A 19,845-nucleotide genomic window follows, 5' to 3' on the forward strand; every position below is an offset into this window, starting at 1 on the left:
GGACAGTCTGTGGTGCAACGTGACATGGAGCGAGACATGATGGTGGATGGAGCGAGACATGATGTCCCAGATGTGTTCAATCGGATTCCGGTCTGGGGAATGGGTGGGCCAGTCCATAGCTTCAATACCTTCATCTTGCAGGAACAGCTGACACACTCCAGCCACATGAGGTCTGGCATTGCCCTGCATTAAGAGGAACCCAGGGCCAACTGCACCAGCATATGGTCTCACAAGGGGTCTGAGGATCTCATCTCGTTACCTAATGGCAGTCAGGCTACCTCTGGTAAGCACATGGAGGGCTGTGCAGCCCTCCAAAGAAATGCCACCCCACACCATTACTGACCCACTGCCAGGATGTTGCAGGCAGCAGATCACTCTCCATGGCGTCTCCAGACTCTGTCACGTCTGTCACATGTGCTCAGTTTGAACCTGCTTTCATCTGTGAAGAGCACAGGGTGCCAGTGGCAAATTTGCCTATCCTGGTGTTCTGTGGCAAATGCCAAGCGTCCTGCACGGTGTTGGGCTCTGAGCACAACCCCCATCTGCGGACGTCAAACATTCAGAACATCCTCATGGAGTCAGTTTCTAACCGTTTGTGCAGACACATGCACATTTGTGACCTGCTGGAGGTCATTTTGCAGGGCTCTGGCAGAACTCCTCTTGTTCCTCCTTGCACAAAGGCTGAGGTAGTTGTCCTGCTGCTGGGTTGTTGCCCTCCTATGGCCCCTCCACATCTCCTGATGTACTTGGCCTGTCTCCTTGCAGTGCTTCCAGCCTCTGGACACTATGCTGACAGATACAGCAAACCTTCTAGCCACAGCTCACATTGATGTGCCATCCTGGATGAGCTGCACTACCTGAGCCACTTGTGTGGGTTGTAGACTCCGTCTCATGCTACCACGAGTGTGAAAGCACAACCAACATTCAAAAGTGACCAAAACATCAACCAGAAAGCATTGGTACTGAGATGTGGTCTGTGGTCCCCACCTGCAGAACCACACCTTTATTGAGTGTGTCTTGATAATTGCCAATAATTTCCATCTGTTATCTATTCCTTTTGCACAACAGCATGTGAAGTTGATTGTCAAACAGTGTTGCTTCCTAAGTGGACAGTTTGATTTCACAGAAGCTTGATTTGCTTGGAGTTATATTCTGTTTAAGTGTTCCCTTTATTTTTTGAGCAGTGTGTATATATATATATATATGTACATATATACATTGATATATACTTACCATGCAATGTCTTCACATCTTCTTCCTTCCAGATGTGTCCGGATCCCAGAATTCCAAGCGGTGGAAGTTCACCGACCGCCATATTGGGACACCCAAGTGATGGGTGTCTCAATATGGAAACTGCTGGTGGTAAAAGCCTTTTGCGCGGTACCACCAGCTGAACACCGTCGCACCACACACACACACACACACACACACACACACACACACACACACACACACTGTATATGCCGTACGCACCACACACACAGACTGTATACGCCATACGCAGCCTCTTATGTGGTACCACCAGCGGAACACCGTTGCGAACATGCCGCTGCCTTGATCAGCCAAATGATTCACTGACCACCACCATCTTTGTACAGGACGAGCGCATGTGCAGTTTTAATGTAACCGCCGCTATCGGTCTGATTTACTGCACCTGCGCAAATTCTATACACTGAATCATTCAGCTAATCCCGGCAGCAGATGCACGACGTGTCTACAGGCAGAGGAAGCCGGTCACATTAAAGGGGTTTTCCCACGAACAAAAGTTCATTTTAAAAATTGTCTGTGTCTGACAGTGTCTGAGCCACTTGGTACCCTTGTATACCGCCCCAGAACAAGCTAAAATCCCGCCCTATTGTCACTGGGTGTAGCAGGTCCTTAACAACTCCAACCTCATGGGAATCAGCCCCACAGTTCATGTTTATAGCCCCACCCGCTCTATAGTTGTCCACAAAAACCCCAAATGGCCAATTAACCCCTCTCAACACATAGTGTGCTGGAGCAAACCTCTGGGTTTCACATTTTTGAAGCTAATAGCATCAGTGAAATGTTTCTAATCTCCAGGACTATGCTAGTGAATTTGGCACAGTAAACATAATTTATATACCGTACATATAGTGTACATATATACCGTATATACATTTCATTTACATATACACACACTGTGTATCTAAATATGGGTACATAGATACACACTGAGTGTGTGTGTATATATAATATATATTTATGTATATATACTATGTGCATGTGTTTATGCAGGTATTGTATGTGTATTTCTATGTAGGAGAAACAATACTTCTTGGATATCGGTCGGACACCTCTCACACAGTCAAACTAGATCTCCACTTTGCACTGATGAGGGGCAGAACCCCAAAACACAGTGTCTTCAAATTGAGATTCTGGTTTGGTTTTTATCCTAATCATGTGACAAGGCTCGTTAAAGGGAATCGGTCACCCCAAAAATCGTATATGAACTAAGGCCACCAGCATCAGGGGCTTATCTACAGCATTCTGTAATGCTGTAGATAAGCCCCCGATGTAACCTGAAAAGTTATATTATACTCACCCATGGGCGGTCCCGCTGCGGTCCGGGTCCGATGGGCGTCGTGGTCCAGGTCCGGCGCCTCCTAGCTTCATACGATGACGTCCTCTTCTTGTCTTCCTGCCATGGCTCCGGCGCAGGTGTACTTTGTCTGCTCTGTTGAAGGCAGAGCAAAGTACTGCAGTGCGCAGGCGCCGGGCCTCTCTGACCTTTCCCGGCGCCTGCGCGCTGCAGTACTTTGCTCTGCCCTCAACAGGGCAGACAAAGTACACCTGCGCCAGAGCGGCAGGAAGACAAGAAGAGGATGTCATCCTATAAAGATAGGAAGCGCCCATCGGATTGGTCTACAGAGGGACCGCCTCTGGGTGAGTATAATCTAACGTGTTTTTCTTATCTTTCAGGATACATCGGGGGCTTATCTACAGCATTATAGAATGCTGCAGATAAGCCCCTGATGCCGGTGGCCTTAGCTCATATACAATTTTTCGGTGACAGATTCCCTTTAAAGGGTCAACATTGACTTGACATTGACAATAAGTGGCACTAGAGTTCTAGTTCTCTTCCTCTCTGAAGAGACAATTTGCATAATTAGCACATTTCCCAGAGGAGCATTGCGGCTTTAAGTCTCCTCATCTCGGCATGCTTAGCATGTCAATCTCCGCAAGGAGAAACAATACTTCTTGTATTTCTATGTACACACACATATATACAGCAACACAGAGACACACAATATATACTCATACACACAATATATATGCACATGCACACATATACAGTATATATATATATATATATATATATATATATATACAGTTGAAAGCAGAAATTTACATATACTATATAAAAAGACACATATGTTTGTTTTCTTCAATATGTGACACAATATATATGCACATGCACACATATACAGTATATATATATATATATATATATATATATATATATATATAGTTGAAAGCAGAAATTTACATAAACTATATAAAAAGGCACATATGTTTGTTTTCTTCAATATGTGACATGAATTCAGAATAAACGGTTCATGTTTTAAGTCAATTAGGATTACCATAATTATTAATATTTGTAAAATGCCTGAATAATGAGAGAGAATGTTTTATTACGTACTGCAAAGTCAAAAGTTTACGTACATTTCATTAGTATTTGGTACCATTGCCCTTAAACTGAATGAGTTGGATCAAACGTTTGGGATATCCTTCCACAAGCTTCTCATAATAGTTGGTTGGAATTTGGGCCCATTCCGCCTGACAAACCTGGTATAACTGGTCAAGGTTTGTAGGTTGCCTTGCTCGCACCTGCTTTTCAGCTTAGATCATAAATTTTCAATAGGATTGAGATCAGGGCTTTGTGATGGCCACTCAAAAACATTGACTTTGTTATCTTTAAGCCACTTTGTTACCATTTTGCCAGTGTGCTTCGGGTCATTGTCCATTTGGAAGACCCATCTCCACCCAAGCTTTAACTTGCTGATTGATGTCTTGAGATGTTGCTTCAGTATTGCCACATAATCTAATCTTTTCTCATAATGCCATCTATTTTGTGAAGTGCACCAGTCCATCCTGCAGCAAAACAACCCCACAATATGATGCTGCCACCCTTGTGATTCACAGTTGGGATGGTGTTCTTAGGCTTTCGATCTTCTCCCTTTTTCCTCCAAATGTAACAATGGTCATTATGTCTAAAAAGTTCAATTTTAGTTTCATCAGACCACAGGACTTGTCTCCAAAAATTAAGGTCTTTGTTTCTGTGTGCATTTGCAAACATTAATCTGGCTTTTTTATGTTTCTTTCGGAGTATTGGCTTCTTCCTGGCAGAGTGGCCTTTTATCCTATGTTGACACAGTACTCATTTTACTGTGAATATTGACACCATCTTACCAGCTTTCGCCATCATCTTCGTCTTTTGATTTTGTCCTTGGGTTGACATGTACATGTCGGACTAATCTATGGGACACAGAACCCGTCTCCTTCCTGAGCGGTATGACGGTTGGACATTCTCATCTTGTTTGTACTTGCATATAATTGCTTGTATAGATGTGCGAGGCACCTTCAGATATCTTGAAATTGTACCCAAAGATGAGCCAGACTTGTGCAAGTCCACAATTCTCTTCCTGATATTTTGCCTGATTTCTTGAGAATTTCACATGATGCTTCTCAAAGAAGCAGTGTGTTTAAGGTGTGCATTAAAAGACATCCACCTTTTGTGTCTCTAATTAACTCAGATGTTGCCAAAAAACCTATTGGAAGCTTCCAAACACATGACATCATCATATGGGCAGTCCAGAATTGTTTAAAGGCATAGTAATCTTAGTGTATATAAACTTTTGACTTTGCAGTAAGTAATAAAAATGCCTTTATACACTCTCACTCTCTCTCATTATTCTGGCATTTGGCAAATACTAATAATTATGGTAATCCTAATTGACCTAAAATGGGAAAGGTTTATTCTGATTTCATGTTAGATATTAAGAAAAACATCCATATGTGTCTTTTTATATATTGTATGTAAACTTCTGGTTTCAACTGTATATACAGATAGATACATAAATGCACCCCTATATACATAGTACATTATATTCAAACATATAAGAAGCCACCTATCACACTACTACTCAGCATTAGGTCCTAGGCCCCTCTGTATTTCATGTAGGCCCCACCCTTCTAACGGGCTAAGAGATTCCTCAGCTCCTGCATTTTCTGCACCATTCCTGCTCCTTGGGCTAATAGTTTGCAGGATTAGGGAAGTCAAAGGAGGGAGAACCTCCTTCCCGTCTCCAGCAGCTCCCACACCTCATTGCTGCTCACCATGCAGTCTGTCTGCCTCTATGTGGAAAACTACTGGTACATGAAAGGAGTCATGGGAGGCCCGGAGAAGGATTTAGATGGGTATACACTCTGCAGACCTATGTCTGATGTCCTTTATGTTCGCACAGAACATGACGCTGAGTGACGGTCACAGCATCACCATGTACTGTCCTCACTGACACTCCCTGATTGATATTTCTCAGAGGACGTCAAAATCCTCCTGCTGAAGTCGGATTATGCCACCTCTGTGAGAAACACCTTACACCGCTGACTGAGGCGAGATGCTTGCCCTGGTTGTCTCTACAACATTATTGCAGTTTACCGAACTCTGAAGGATCCTAATGTCCTAATATCCACAGAATCTTCCTAATGCCCTAATGTCCACAGAATCTCTCAGTACTTTAGCTTTAGGCCAGGTTTGCACATTGCACTGTTGCACCAGTCTATAAATATGTACCAAAATCAAAATGTGTTACATTACAGATTTCATTGCTAATTTAGCTGTGGGTTTCATCCATTTATTTGCAAAGTAGGAAATCTGTAGAAAATCTGCATCATGTTGTAGATTAAAAACTTGTACCATTTTTATAATCCTTCACATATTTTGATGTTGCCCATTAAACTGTCAGACTACATTATAATACACTTCATTGTATTTATTAGGCAACCAAAATTCCGCAATTATTTTATCTGGCCTTGAGCTGGCCACAGTAGTCAAAGTCATGGCTTTTAATTTAAGCTGTAGCCTTTCTTCTTGCATTGTACTGTAGTAGCTTCCACTCATAAAGATAACAAATATCACAATTTGCCCTTGATATGACTATTTCTTGCTTGCTTTTTCTGTTATACCACTGTTATACCACTCATCAAAGTGTTTACGGCAGGAAATTGATGTAAAACACTTTGAAAATCGAAAAAAAAATGTTTTACTTTTTCATGCTATTTATATACAGCTCTCCCAAAGTGGATGGAGCCTGGGTGGGAGGTTGTGGCACCAAGCCAATTCATCAAAGTTAGGGCTCATGCAGATTCACTCACATAGATTCACTCATTAAAGAGAATTGGGCTGATTATGCAAATAACACCCTGATCAAACTCTGATCACAATTTGCTAAGAGTGTCAGCGTATTCCAGTCTGATTCTCTCAGATGAGGAGAAGATAGACAAAAAAAGTCTCCATCTTCTCCATTGTGTCATCCGAGTGCAGTCCAATGCTTTCCATGGACTTGTTGCCTTGCATAGTCGACTGCAATCTAAACATCTGCTCCCAATCGGGACATGCAGCGATTATTCATATCAGACTTATGCACGGCCCCAGAGGAAAACATTGGTCCAAATGCGATCTGATGTTTTGTTGGATCACACTCGGAGAAATAATAATGTCATCTGCATAAGCTCTTTGTGACTGACTGGAGTAAGATTTCTGTGAAGCAAATGGAGGCATATGCCACTAGGAAGATGTGCCAAATTTATTAAGTGGCGTGTGCCTCTTAATGAACTTGGCGAATCCTACTCCAAAATGCCCCTTCATTAAGATTGGCGTATACAACACCAGTCTTATTGAATTGGCCCCTTAGTTTACAAATGACATCTCAACTCTCTAAGGAGTGAAATAGTTGTCATAAGTCAGTGACTGTTTTATCCAGGGGCGCAAAGGTTGCAGTTGCAGAGGTTGCGACTGTGACCAGGCCCGTGTGGGTGATGTGTCCACCGACGTCAGCGCAAACTTCAACTGAATGTGCGTCCTTGGACACACGTTCAGCAGAAGTGTATTGTGACGCAGAGACCTGTCAGGTCTTTGGGCTGCAATACATACTGCCAGCTACTCAGAGGCCAGCAGCTGATGTCGGCGTGTATGTGAGTAGAGGCACATGGCAGTGAGCGGGAGCAGATGGAAGGTGAGTAGAATCTTTTTTTCTTGTATGAATTAACAGCAGCAGAATAGGGGACATATATACCAGGATGGGGAATATATATAACAGGATGGGGAACATACATACCAGGACAGGGGATATATATACCAAGATGAGGCTCAGGATGGGCGATATATATACCAGGATGGGGCCCATGTTGAGGGACATATATATCAGGATGTGAGATATAGATACCAGGATGGGGCCAGGAAGGGGAACATATATACCAGCATGGAGGACATATATACCAGGATGAGGGACATATGTACAAGGATGGGGGACATATATACTAGGATGGGCTCAAGATGGGGCATATATATACCAGGAAGGAGCCCAAAATGAGGGACATTACTACATAATGGGGAGTGCGTGTAACTTCTCTGTACTTTAGAAGGCTATAAGAGCCCATACATCTGACCAAAACGTGTGATGGGGCAGGTCCAAATCTTCCACGAGTGCCCATCAGACTCTAGTTACGGCACAGGTTTTACCTATCGCTATAATTTAGAGGTATTCCTTATAGATATTAAACATACTCCTAAAAGCAATCCTATATCAGAATCTGTGTGTATTGTATCTACTATATTAACAAATGAGCAATCAATTAATGAAAACAGACCTGAAAGTAAATGAAGAAAATGGTTTGCTCGCTGTATTATAATTTTACAGATTCGACTTATTATTGTTAGGACCATTGAAATGTGAATATTATACATTAATTATATCCCTGAAAATCCAGGCAGCCATCAAAAGGATTTTTAGTTGAAAGGTTGATGTAGTTGAGCATCACATGCCTCCTTATGCTGCCAATTTTCTCATATCTGCACTGTTAATGGTAAAGCTAAATGTAATATCTATTTTGCAAAAGCAGATTTTTGTAATAAGTTGGGAATGTAATTTCCAGCTCACAAATTAAATCTGTCTTGCTGTCTGGTCTTGTGTCATTGATTAAAGTATACAGACAGACCTTTCCATTCCAAATTTGTAAATGCGCTTCTAAAATACTGAGCTTGTGGTTTTGTTATGGTGACCATATTCTTATGGTAGAATTAAGTATTCGCCACGCTATATGCTACAGTCTCTGATTATGTATTCCACAGAGTTTACTTATAGTTTATAAAACCCATTGGACTGCACTATGGAAGTAACTACAATATATTAAATATTGCATACTTTGCCTAAACATTGACTGGTTTAACTATCTTCAGCAAAACTGGGTACTTTAAAAAATCCTTTAAGACAGAGATAATTTACAATTGGTAATTTGAGAGCTTACCTGGCATTAATAAGGTATTGTGCTAAGCTGATGTTTGCGGGAGATCCGGTAATCGTGACTTGTCTTTCTCCATTGCCTTCTGATGCGTTTGCAATTTTGATCTGTGCGCCGGACATTTGCCTGATTTCATTGATTTTGCTGCCTTGTCGACCAATAATGCAGCCTATTAACTGAATGCCAGAAATAGTGCGTCATTACAGTTTTCTAACAAGAATATAAACAAATATTCATATTGGTGTATTAAAGAACATTTTTTATAAATAAAAAAGGAGAGATAGTGGCAATTTAGATACAGTCATCTTTAAGGTGTTTAAAGGAGTTGTCCAAACCTGTTTTTTTCTTTTTAACCACTCTAAATGCTGTAAAATATTAAAATAAAATTTAGCAATGCATCACCAGTGACTGGCTAGCTCATCGTAAGTGAATATAAGTAGTATTTATGCTAAAAAACATAGGGCAAGGCACTTCAATAGTATTAAATTAATCTGAAGGCACACATCCACTATGATCAATATACAGTACAGACACTTTTACAAACACTACCCAGCAGCACTCTGCAATTAATGAACACATGAATTACGCAATCTACATTGATTTAATACTAAAGGAATGCTGACCTTGTCCTATGTTTTTCTGTATTGTGCATTGGGGAGTGTGGAAACCTCCTGGGCAGTGCACCTTTATTGACCCATCTTGCTTCTTTTAATTACCGTATTTGAATTATATATTATATTTTCCCCTACCTACCCCAATGTTCTCTGCCAACTAAAAGAATGTAATAAAATCCCACAGAATTCTTCCCCCATTGCTCCCGCTTTAACAGTACCTAAGTAACTGTGATACATAGGCCACTTGGACACCACGGCAGTCAATCACAAGGCATCCTGGAGATGCCAAAAAGTAGGAAGGCATGAGATTGGGTAGCAGTGAAACAGTATTGATGAAGGATCGGTAAGGTAAAAAACGTTTATCTCATTATTTTAAATTATTCTGGGAGGTCTCATACATTGATTGTAGGTGGACAACCCCTGCTAACCTAGGATGTATGAACATAGCTGCTGGAGGCCTTCACTTGACTGTCCTAACAACCCATGAGCACTTCTCATTCAAGCTGTGTGAGGAAAATGTGAAGACATAGGTTGGACCCACAGGTGAGTATAACATGGAGAGCTAGACAAAATGATCCCTAAGTTAGTATTTAATAGTGTGATAGTTATGCTTTTAGCATAAATTACAATTTTAATATAATAAATTAGTTTAGAAATGTACAGAAAACATGTATTCTTGTTATACCCATAAAAAAGTTGCTTGTCAGTAAAACTATATATTTAGCCTACTACAAAATTTTGTCTTTTCTTTACGCAATCCAAGTGACAGCTATGTTAATGTCATTAATTCTTATGTAAACTTTAAATAATTATGCCCACTATTGTCTGAAATTAAGTCTTGCAGGACCCTGAAGCAAGTGCAGTGCATAATTACTGGGTAATTAATAACAGGGGCAGGAAGTATTAAAATACTGTATCCATTATGCACATTGTTGCTACTAGAACCAGTAATTATGCTGAAATCTCTGAAAAACCATGTGTGGATGTCAATGAAGACAATAAGTGCCGCAATTAAAATCAGTGGTAGATTGTATTTTAAATAAATTATTTCAAACAATCAAGTATACTGTGATTCTCACAAGCCAATTTTTGGAGGGCACGAAATTCATCTTGTTGAACTAATTCAAAGTTTGTGAATTTTATATATTTTTTTAAAAGATTGGGTTGTCCACCATTTGGACAACCCCTTTGCAAATGATGTATTTCCCCATGTAAAATAAACAGAACAGGTACCATCCCCTGTGTCAGTGCTGTACCAGTGATGTTGGCGTTGGTTCTGATGACACTCACGTAACATTGCTATGCCGTATAAGCTGTGAACCAGTCAGGGGCCACTAATGGGCTGCAGCGCTCACACTTGCCTTGGATGAACCTTAAACATCTGAGGGAGGTGTGTGTCCTGCAGCCCGTTAGTGACTGCTGATTGGCTGCAGCGCTAACGTGGTATAACAATTGCACCACCAGGAATGGCACTGATCCAGGAGGGGAGTATCTTTTTTGACTCAAAATTGATAACAGTAAATCACATGTTTAATATCTGGAGTTGAGACATCTAAATATTATAAACCAAATATTCAAATAGCACATAATGGATAGATGTGGTTAGGAACAAGAAAAATAATAAAGTTCCCCTACACAATTTAGGAAGGGTGGAGTACTCCTATAACATGCAAACCCAGAAAGAGAAATGGAGTAGCCATGAACCACTAAATTTTATTAGAACACGTGGAATAATTGCATAACTATTTGGTGGTTCATGGCTACTACGTTTCTCTTTCTGAATATTATAGTACAACAATAGTATTTTATTTAAACAACCTATGTTTTATTTTAGGCATTTTATTTTAACCATTTTTTATAAATCATGTTGAAAAACTATAGATATATTTTTGTACAAGAGACAACTGCTAACATTTTTAAAACTTGAAATATGAATACAATTTTTAGACCATATCTACTTTGATGCCCACCCATTTTGCAGCTTACTTATCAATCCCCTGCTCTACACACTGAGCCAAAGTGAGGAGTAAAAGCATAACGCTCAATGGGATCATACAGAATGGCTGCAGATCAAAAAATCAGGGGATGGGTGTCTGGCTCCTGCACTTTCCACAGCAGCAGTCGCCTATCGGGAGAATCACTGTGTAACTGAAAGCACACAAGGAACTATGCAGTTGCAGGCATTACATTCCTAATAAGAGTAAAAATAAACGTTTGAGTGACCCGTATTTCAGAGAATTCCCATTAAAAATGTAAAATTGGCATCACATTTGTAATTAGTACAATTTGTTATTAGGTGGTGTATACTATATCATCTTCGCAGAGATACTCATGGAAGTACTGTATAACTAGAACTAGGTTAGACCAAATAGGCCATAATGTTTTTTGTCTCGCTTTGTTAAGTAAACAGGGCAGCACATAAAATAACCCAGAATTTTAAACACTTGGTTAACCCCTTCAAGTCACGGCCCTTTTTCGTTTTTGCGTTTTCGTTTTAAACTTCCCTCCTTCCCAGAGCCATAACTTTTTTATTTTTCCGTCAATATGGTCATGTGAGGGCTTATTTTTTGCGGAACGAGTTGTACTTTTGAATGACACCATTGGATTTACCATGTCTTTTACTAGAAAACGGGAAAAAAATTCCAAGTGCAGTGAAATTGCAAAAAAAGTGTAATCCCACACTTGTTTTTTGTTTGGCTTTTTTGCTAGGTTCACTAAATGCTAAAACTAACCTACCATTGTGATTCTCTAGGTCATTACGAGTTCATAGACACCTAACATGTCTAGGTTATTTTTTATCCAAGTGGTGAAAAAAAATTCAAAACTTTGCTTAAAAAAAAAAAAAAAAGTGACATTTTCCGATACCCGAAGCGTCTCCATTTTTCGTGATCTGGGGTCGGGTGAGGGCTTATTTTTTGCGTGCCGAGCTGACGTTTTTAATAATATCACTTTTGTGCAGATACGTTCTTTTGATCACCCGTTATTGCATTTTAATGCAATGTCGCGGCGACCAAAAAAACGTAATTCTGGTGTTTCGATTTTTTTTTTCACTACGCTGTTTAGCGATCAGGTTAATGCTTTTTTTTATTGATAGATCGGGCGATTCTGAACTCGGCGATACCAAATACGTGTAGGTTTGATTTTTTTTTATTGTTTTATTTAGGATGGGGCGAAAGTGGGGTGATTTAAACTTTTATATTTTTTATATTTTTTTCATATTTTGAAAAACATTTTTTTACTTGTGCCATGCTTCAATAGCCTCCATGGGAGGCTAGAAGCTGGCACCACTCGATTGGCTCTGCTACATAGCAGCGATCTGATGTTTGCTGCTATGTAGCAGAAATGCAGGTGTGCTGTGAGCGCCGACCACAGGGGGGCGCTCACAGCAGGCCGGCATTAGTAACCATAGAGGTCTCAAGGACCTCTATGGTTACTGTCCTGACACATCGCCAACCCCCGATCATGTGACAGCGGTTGGTGATGACGTCAATTCCGGCCGCCCGGCCGGAAGCGCCGGTTAAATGCCGCTGTCTGCATTTGACAGCGGCATTTAACAGGTTAATAGCGGCGGGTGAATAGCGATTTCACCCGCCGCTATTGTGCGCACATGTCAGCTGTACAAAACAGCTGACATGTCGCGACTTTGATGTGGGCTCACCGCCGGAGCCCACATCAAAGGGGGAGACACGACATGCGCAGTACATGTACGGCGCATGTCGTGAAAGGGTCAAACACATATATTTAATAGAAAATGTACATACAAGATGACAAATAAAACAATGTTAGATGAAAAGATATACAATTAGTTAGCATATGACTCTAGGGACTCCGCCAATCAGCTGACTGAAGGGGCTACATCCCCTAACATGCCACATTTCATTCATTATTTTCCAACTACATCAGCCTACTTTTAAAAGTGATTATGCCTGGTATTACAACTTAGTGCAGCTTAGCTCTAACTAGTTTGTCACTTCAGGCATATTCACTAGTAAAAGTGTGTTTCTGATCAATTTTAAATGGAATTTGTAAGTAAGATCAACTTTCCATGCTAATATGCAAATTGCCTCTTCAGAGAGGAAGAGTAGAACTCTATAGTGCCACCTGTTGGAAGAAGCGATCCTACAAGTCACTATTCACCCTCTAAGGAGCCTTGCAATATAATTTAAGATAAAAGCAAAATCAGAATCTCAATTTGCAGACACGGTGTTTTGGGGTATTGCCCCTCGATAGTGCAAAGTATGAGACCTGATTTGGCTTTGATGAGAGGCTAAGAATGGGATCTAAGGGGTAAGTAGTAGGGGCAAGGAGAAAACTTACCCCTTAGATCACATGCTAATATGGGCATTCAGGTCTTTGAAATGTAAATCCATCAACACCTTTATATCTTCTATCTTTTGCTGCATTCCTGTGAAATCAGTGTTTTGATTTCTATGTAAATGAGGTGTTGAGTGCTCTGGGAATGATTGAGCACTTTCTGAGTGTCTTTTTCCAGAGGTTGGTCCAGCACTCAACACCAGCCCCTTTAGCTTAATTGACAGCTCATTGACTGCGGGATGTCAGGCACTAAGCAAAGAAATAAAACCGTGAGCGAGCTACCGATCACACGAAAGATGATGGTGCTTGGTGGGGAAACAGCCTGGGGAAGCAGTGGCTCCTTAAGCGCTATGAGCACTTCCCACCTCATTTATTAGTGAAAACCCTAGTACTCGGGAATGCAGCAAGAGATAGAAGATATAAAGATGCCAATGACTTTACATTTCAAAGAACCACATGCTCATACAGTATATGAAGTCATTGATAGCTGTCGAACAAAGACAGTTGACATGATGGACACAGTTTGTATATTGCATGCATATAGGAATAATGGCCAATGTGAAGAAAATACATCAACCTGACTGGAACACTTGAGTCCTGCAAATCAAATTTGATCCAAAATCTGATCTTAGATGTAATGTTCTCATATGTTCAGATGTCATGTCTTAGAGTGACACTTACATCATTTGGAATTGTGAGTTCATGGGAACTGGTTGGAGATGTAGCATCCAGTCCTGTTTAAATTAGAAAAACAGGTAAAAAATGTCATCGGCAAAACACAGATCTAAACAAGATACACCATATGCATACGGTACTCGTCTTTGATGTAAAGGAAAATGATACAGTCAAACTGCAGCAAAGAAAAGTACAGAACTTACAGCAACATGGAAATGGTTATCAAAAGGGAACCGTAAAATAGTTTGCTTAGCGTTGGTTTAATGATGGGCAATAGTATTCCTGTAGCCCCATACTATATGTTACAAGATGAATGTTAGATAGCGAAACATGGAACTAAATTGAATGTCATAAGTATACACTCAGGTGAAGCTAGAAACTGCCCTTTCTATCTGCCTGCTTTTCATGAGCAACGCTGCCTTATAGAAATAAAAACAGAAAAAAAAATATTATTTGATATAGCTAAATGAAAAATAGTGGGATTCAGGAAGGATAACAAGGAAGACACGTGGTATTTAAATAAATAGGGTTAGTGGTGCCTGCGAAACCTTGGGGAGGAAGGCTTATTGGGAGGAGGAATAGAATATACTGTAAGTTGCATACATTTGTTTTAAATGGGAGTGAAGACAAGGAGAAAGGAGAGACAAGGTGTTCGGGAAAGGCTTACACTGACAAGATGCATTATATTATTAAATCAGGAACATGGTTAAGGAGCAGGGCAATAGCTACAAGGTAGAGGATTGGAGAAGACAAAGCAAGTAAAGATCACATACATAGCACACGTATATTTTATCATGTACAATTAGATGCCAAAAAGAGAGCTACATATTCACTGATTTTGAGTGATTTTTCATTTATGGGTGGCTATAGGCTGCTTCCATTACATGTAATAGGGCAGATCTATGTGATATGTATGCTGTAAATTGTGCCTCATTGGTTACACTTCTACTCTGTACATGATAAAAGTACATTTCTGAACATTACCTCTCAAGCATGTGTCCAGCGTAAAACTGCTGAAGAAGAGTATAAGAAGTACATATTTCTCTATAAGGCTGCCACAACCTAAGGAGCCTCTGCTTCCATATATTTCATTCTAAGATCTCCATATTGGTTATAGTGTAAGAATGCAAGTTGTATGCTTATTTCAGATCTGATATTGAATTTCCCAGTGTTTCTACTTGTCTTTTACCTCTTGTAAAACATCTTCTCTGACGGTACAGATCAGATAGTCTGTAAATGCACACACATTACTGTACACTGGCACATGCTTGAGTATGTTAGTTTATTTCCTAGACATTACAATTAAAGGGGTTATCTCATGTTCATAAAGGGTTAAAATTGCCAAGCGATTGTAAAAACAAGCAACTTTGCAATTTATTTTTGTTAATACTTCTCTCCATTCTTTAGAAGAGAGACATCTGTAATTTCATAGTTTACATCTCTTTGCCTATGTTACCGGTTTCCTAAGAAAAGGAGCCCGCGGCTGCAAGCTGTTTACTATACAGCTTGCAAGCGCTGCTCTGAAGCCCACCGAATTACTAGATTTGGCCAGCGTTAAAGCCAATTCGCTACTGTCATGATACCCAGGCAGAGCTGTGTCTGCTAGCAGCACCCGAGAGCGCACAGTTCTGGCCAGTGACACCGCCATGCCAATGATCCAAAGTGTCAATGCCTGGAGGCATAGGAGCAGTGAGCACCAGAAGAACAAACAGTAGATAACCCCTTTAAGTAGACTTCGTTGACATTAATGGTATAAAATAGGTAAAGCAAGGCAGATTACATTAAGAAAGGTAAATGAAGCGCAAAAACACAACAAGGTGCATTATGAGAAGAAAGTAAATGGATATCTTGGTCACTGACTGCATTTAGTAGACAAAATGATGTCATGACCATGGAAACAAAGGTGTTAAGAAGTAGGACATTCTCAGGGGGTCATGGGTACGTACCAGGGAAACCAGGGGTGGTCTGCCCAAGGGGAGTAAAAGGGGTATGCTGCATAGCCAACTGGTGAAGCTTGGTCAACTGCAGGGCAGGATGGGAAATTAGAACTAACCAATCAAATGTAATTATATCAGAATACAGAAAACCATCTATTGTTTAAAAAAAACAAATTTATAAAAAAAAAAAAAGAAAATAGAAAGAGAGGTTCAATCATTTGTTTCTAAACTACAATAAAGGAACAATAATTAGAAATTACATATTTATTGTTAAATTAACATACAGAATTATACTAAAAGGTGGAAGTTAAATCTGCGCAAAACTAAACAAATGAAAAGAAATAGCTTTTACTTTGTATCTGGGCCACCATACTCTCTCTGAGTGCTAGATACTTCATTGTGATCATTATTTCATATCTGAGGTTTTGAAATAAAGTAAAATCTTTGCTTCAGAAAGTATTTGCTACCCAGTACAAATCAATAGGTTAAGTCTGATATTATTGACATGCGCTGGACTCACGTCTGGATGTGGAATAGCATACTGCCCCTGAATTGCAAATGCCTAGAAAAGGACAGGTAAATAAAAAGTTACACATGGAAGACTCGCCACGACTAGAAGTAGTGCTACAAAGTGATTTAGTAAAGGATACTGAGACTTTCTGACAAAATGTATATGTAAGTAGAAAATAAAATGAGATGAAGGGAATACGTGTCATTAAGTATTTGCGTATAGGAAGCCCAATGATAGGGCTTGTTTAATTTAGAAAAAATATGGCTGAAAGGAGATCTCATTTACATATATAAATTTAAGTGTGGTCAATACAAAGGACTGTCACATGACTTCTCTTTCCAAAGACTATCGGACATTTATTACATGTGGAGCAAGGGAAATTCCGGCAGCTAAATAGGAAAGGGTTCTTTACAGTTACAGTGGTCAAACTGTGGAATGCCCTACCACAAGATGCCATGGAGGGACAAGAGAGACTATATAAGAGCATAATAAAGTGCTAGATGTGTTACAAATGCCATTGTACGTATAATCTAGTGATAGATAATGTATACGTGATAGAGGGAGGTCGAACTTGATGGACTTTGTGTCTTTTTTTTCAATTGTAACTTAATGTAACTATGTAAAGTCATTTAAAAAAATATATATAAATATATACTGAAAATGGTTTGCTTCCAATGTACCATTGGGTTTTTATAGATTTGCAAACAGTAATCTAATATAGTGTCTATAATATAAGATACAGGACACTTATTTAAAGCCTCTTATGAAGTCTCCGAGAACAGTGCCAAACCTATTATGTAATTCATTCATTATGCAAACGTAACAAATATGTCAGTATCCTATACAGTCATATTTGTAGTAAATGTTTATACATGAGAAAGATGATGACACAAAGTATAAATTAATTTGCAACGTAACTAAAAATAGGGAAGACAGCATGCACAATACATATCCAACTATGGAAGGCATAGCAAACAGGAGAAGTAATAACAATTCTGGAATGACAAAGCAGTTGGAGTGAACTAACCTACGTTGTGCAAGCCATGTCTTATACAACATATACTCTTATACTATACCAGGAAAAAGAGAGTAAACTAACAGGTGCTGGTTGAGGTTGGGCCAGGACGGTGTGATTTCCAGCTGAGGCCAAAATGGTATCCGCTCTTACCTGGCCTCCAGCAAAAATAATAGGTCCAGAGGCAGGCTTTGGGCGATAAGGTATAGTGGCACCTTTTGGCGGAGACTGAAAATTAGAAAAGAGAAACTCAAGTTATGTAATGAAAATAAAATAAAAAATATAGAAAAATGTTTCTAGGACAAGTCTTAGATACCAATGTTTGAAGATTTGTTGTTAAAATAACATTTTTTTTCAATTTTAGTGGCATTTTTTTTAACGCCAAAAAAGCTGTGGCCAAATGCTTGCTGGAGAAGTAGGACATTTTAAAAGAAACACAAACTGATTTTCTGCGACTTTTTTCACCTCACTTGTGTCTTTGTATTCATTGCTTTTTTCTCATTAAATTGCAACATGTTTTAGTTGTGGAGTTTTATTACACAGTTTTGACCATTTTGTCCACGAAAAGTATTAGTGTTTTTCATTTATTGTTGTGTTTTTAACATTTCACATTATGTAATTTTAGGAGAAATATAGGAATCACATTATCTCCGAATTACATGACAACCAAAATGCAACCGAAACACAGTTATCTTAAGAAACACTAAAAAATGGAAAAGATGCTAGAAAAAAGTGCATGTTAAAATTCGGGTGTTTTTACATGGGGAAAAATGCTGCTGAAGTCATTGTGAAGGTAGCTTTTCAATTAGTGTATGAATTTTGTAAACTTCAAATTTACTAAAATTTTATTAAGAGGAAATCCAAGAAGTATCGTTACTCCTTGCGGAGAGTACATGTTAAGCATGTCGAGATGAGGAGACTTAAAGGGCCACTGTCACCCCCTCCAGCCGTTATAAACTAAAAGAGCCACCTTGTGCAGCAGTAATGCTGCATTCTAACAAGGTGGCTCTTTTAGTTTTAGGTGCATGTATTACCAAAATAAAGGGTTTTATATTTTCGCCAAAATACCTTTCTTTAGCCAGGGAGGCAGGTCCTCACCCCCCTGCTTGTAACGCCACATTGCCGTCACTCAAATGTTCAGGGGTGCCGGGCACCGCCCCCTCAGCGCTGTTTACCCATGAAATCCAGCTCCTACGCTGTGTATCGCTGTTTGGTGCAGGCGCAGTGAGCTCTGGCCGTCTGATGTCACAGCCAGGCTTGTATTTTGGCGAAAATATAAAACCCTTAATTTTGGTAATACATGTGCAGCGCCCCAGAGTCCTGGTCGTTGCAGTACTGTGGCTCCGCCACTATGGGGAGCTACGGTGCGTCCGATGGCACTGAAGGAGTTCATCTGATCAGGTATCACAGACACCAATACATTTCACAGCTGGGCCTCCGGGGGGAGCTAAGGGTGCTATTCATTAGGCCACTCCCCACCATAGTGGGTAAACTGGGGGTCAGGCAGGAAGTTAGATCAGAAAGCTGACTGGATTGGACGAAGCAACACCTGGTGGCAGAGGGTGTTGTGGAGGAAGAGACAGTAGGGTCTCTGTCAGGGGTGGGATCCTGACAGAGGCTTGGCATTGGAAAGAACGTAACGGGTCCGCGCCAGCTCCGGGAAGCGGCGGGGCCCAAGAAAGGACTAGAAGCGAGATAGATTGTGCTGAGTGAGAAACGAGATCAAGCAATAGGAGAATACCAGTAGGGGTCGTGCTGTAAGACCGGAGCAACACCCTACTGAGGCGCACTACCGGTGGCCGGAACGCCGAGGGAGTATTATAACATTCAGCTTCAAGCAATACTCTAAACAGCGGCAGGACAGTCAGTCTAAGGCGGGCTGTCTCACACAAATCACCTATGAAGTCTTGGGGGGCACCTTGTGGAGAGGGGTGACTCTAGGGTCCCGGAAGAGCTCCGAGCCTACCCGTCAAACGGGTGCCGTCCCAACCAGAACAGCAGGGAGGGACGGAGGATTAGAAGAACATCATTTAATCGAGTTGTGAGGGAACTTAAGAAACAGACACAACGGTTGTGGGGACTTTCCGTAAGCACAGCAGGGGAGGACCGCAACACATAGCGCTAGAAGGAAGGCACCGATTTCCACCTGTGAAGAGAGCTCTGGAGGTGCCATCGGACCGGCCGGACTTGCGCAGCCTGGTGAACCGTATTCTGGACTGAGGACCCAGAGATCTT

At 40.4% G+C, this 19,845-nt stretch overlaps 1 protein-coding gene across 12 annotated transcripts in view; it reads right to left on the reverse strand.

Moving 5' to 3' along the window:
• The window catches only part of LOC143782270 (poly(rC)-binding protein 3-like), a 2,306,623-nt gene that overhangs the window by 39,688 nt on the left and 2,247,090 nt on the right, over positions 1-19,845 (reverse strand). For 11 of the 12 annotated variants that reach the window (XM_077269554.1, XM_077269555.1, XM_077269557.1 and 8 more), the window contains 5 exons: positions 17,695-17,838; positions 16,605-16,646; positions 16,094-16,169; positions 14,154-14,206; positions 8,551-8,720 (listed from right to left, as the gene is read on the reverse strand). In XM_077269554.1, the coding sequence (XP_077125669.1) occupies positions 8,551-8,720; positions 14,154-14,206; positions 16,094-16,169; positions 16,605-16,646; positions 17,695-17,838 (485 nt within the window). The remainder of the gene's footprint in view (positions 1-8,550; positions 8,721-14,153; positions 14,207-16,093; positions 16,170-16,604; positions 16,647-17,694; positions 17,839-19,845) is intronic. The other variant, XM_077269551.1, reaches the window with a different exon arrangement.

The sequence above is a fragment of the Ranitomeya variabilis genome, chromosome 6 (assembly GCF_051348905.1).
Source record: "Ranitomeya variabilis isolate aRanVar5 chromosome 6, aRanVar5.hap1, whole genome shotgun sequence".
NCBI lineage: Eukaryota > Metazoa > Chordata > Amphibia > Anura > Dendrobatidae > Ranitomeya > Ranitomeya variabilis.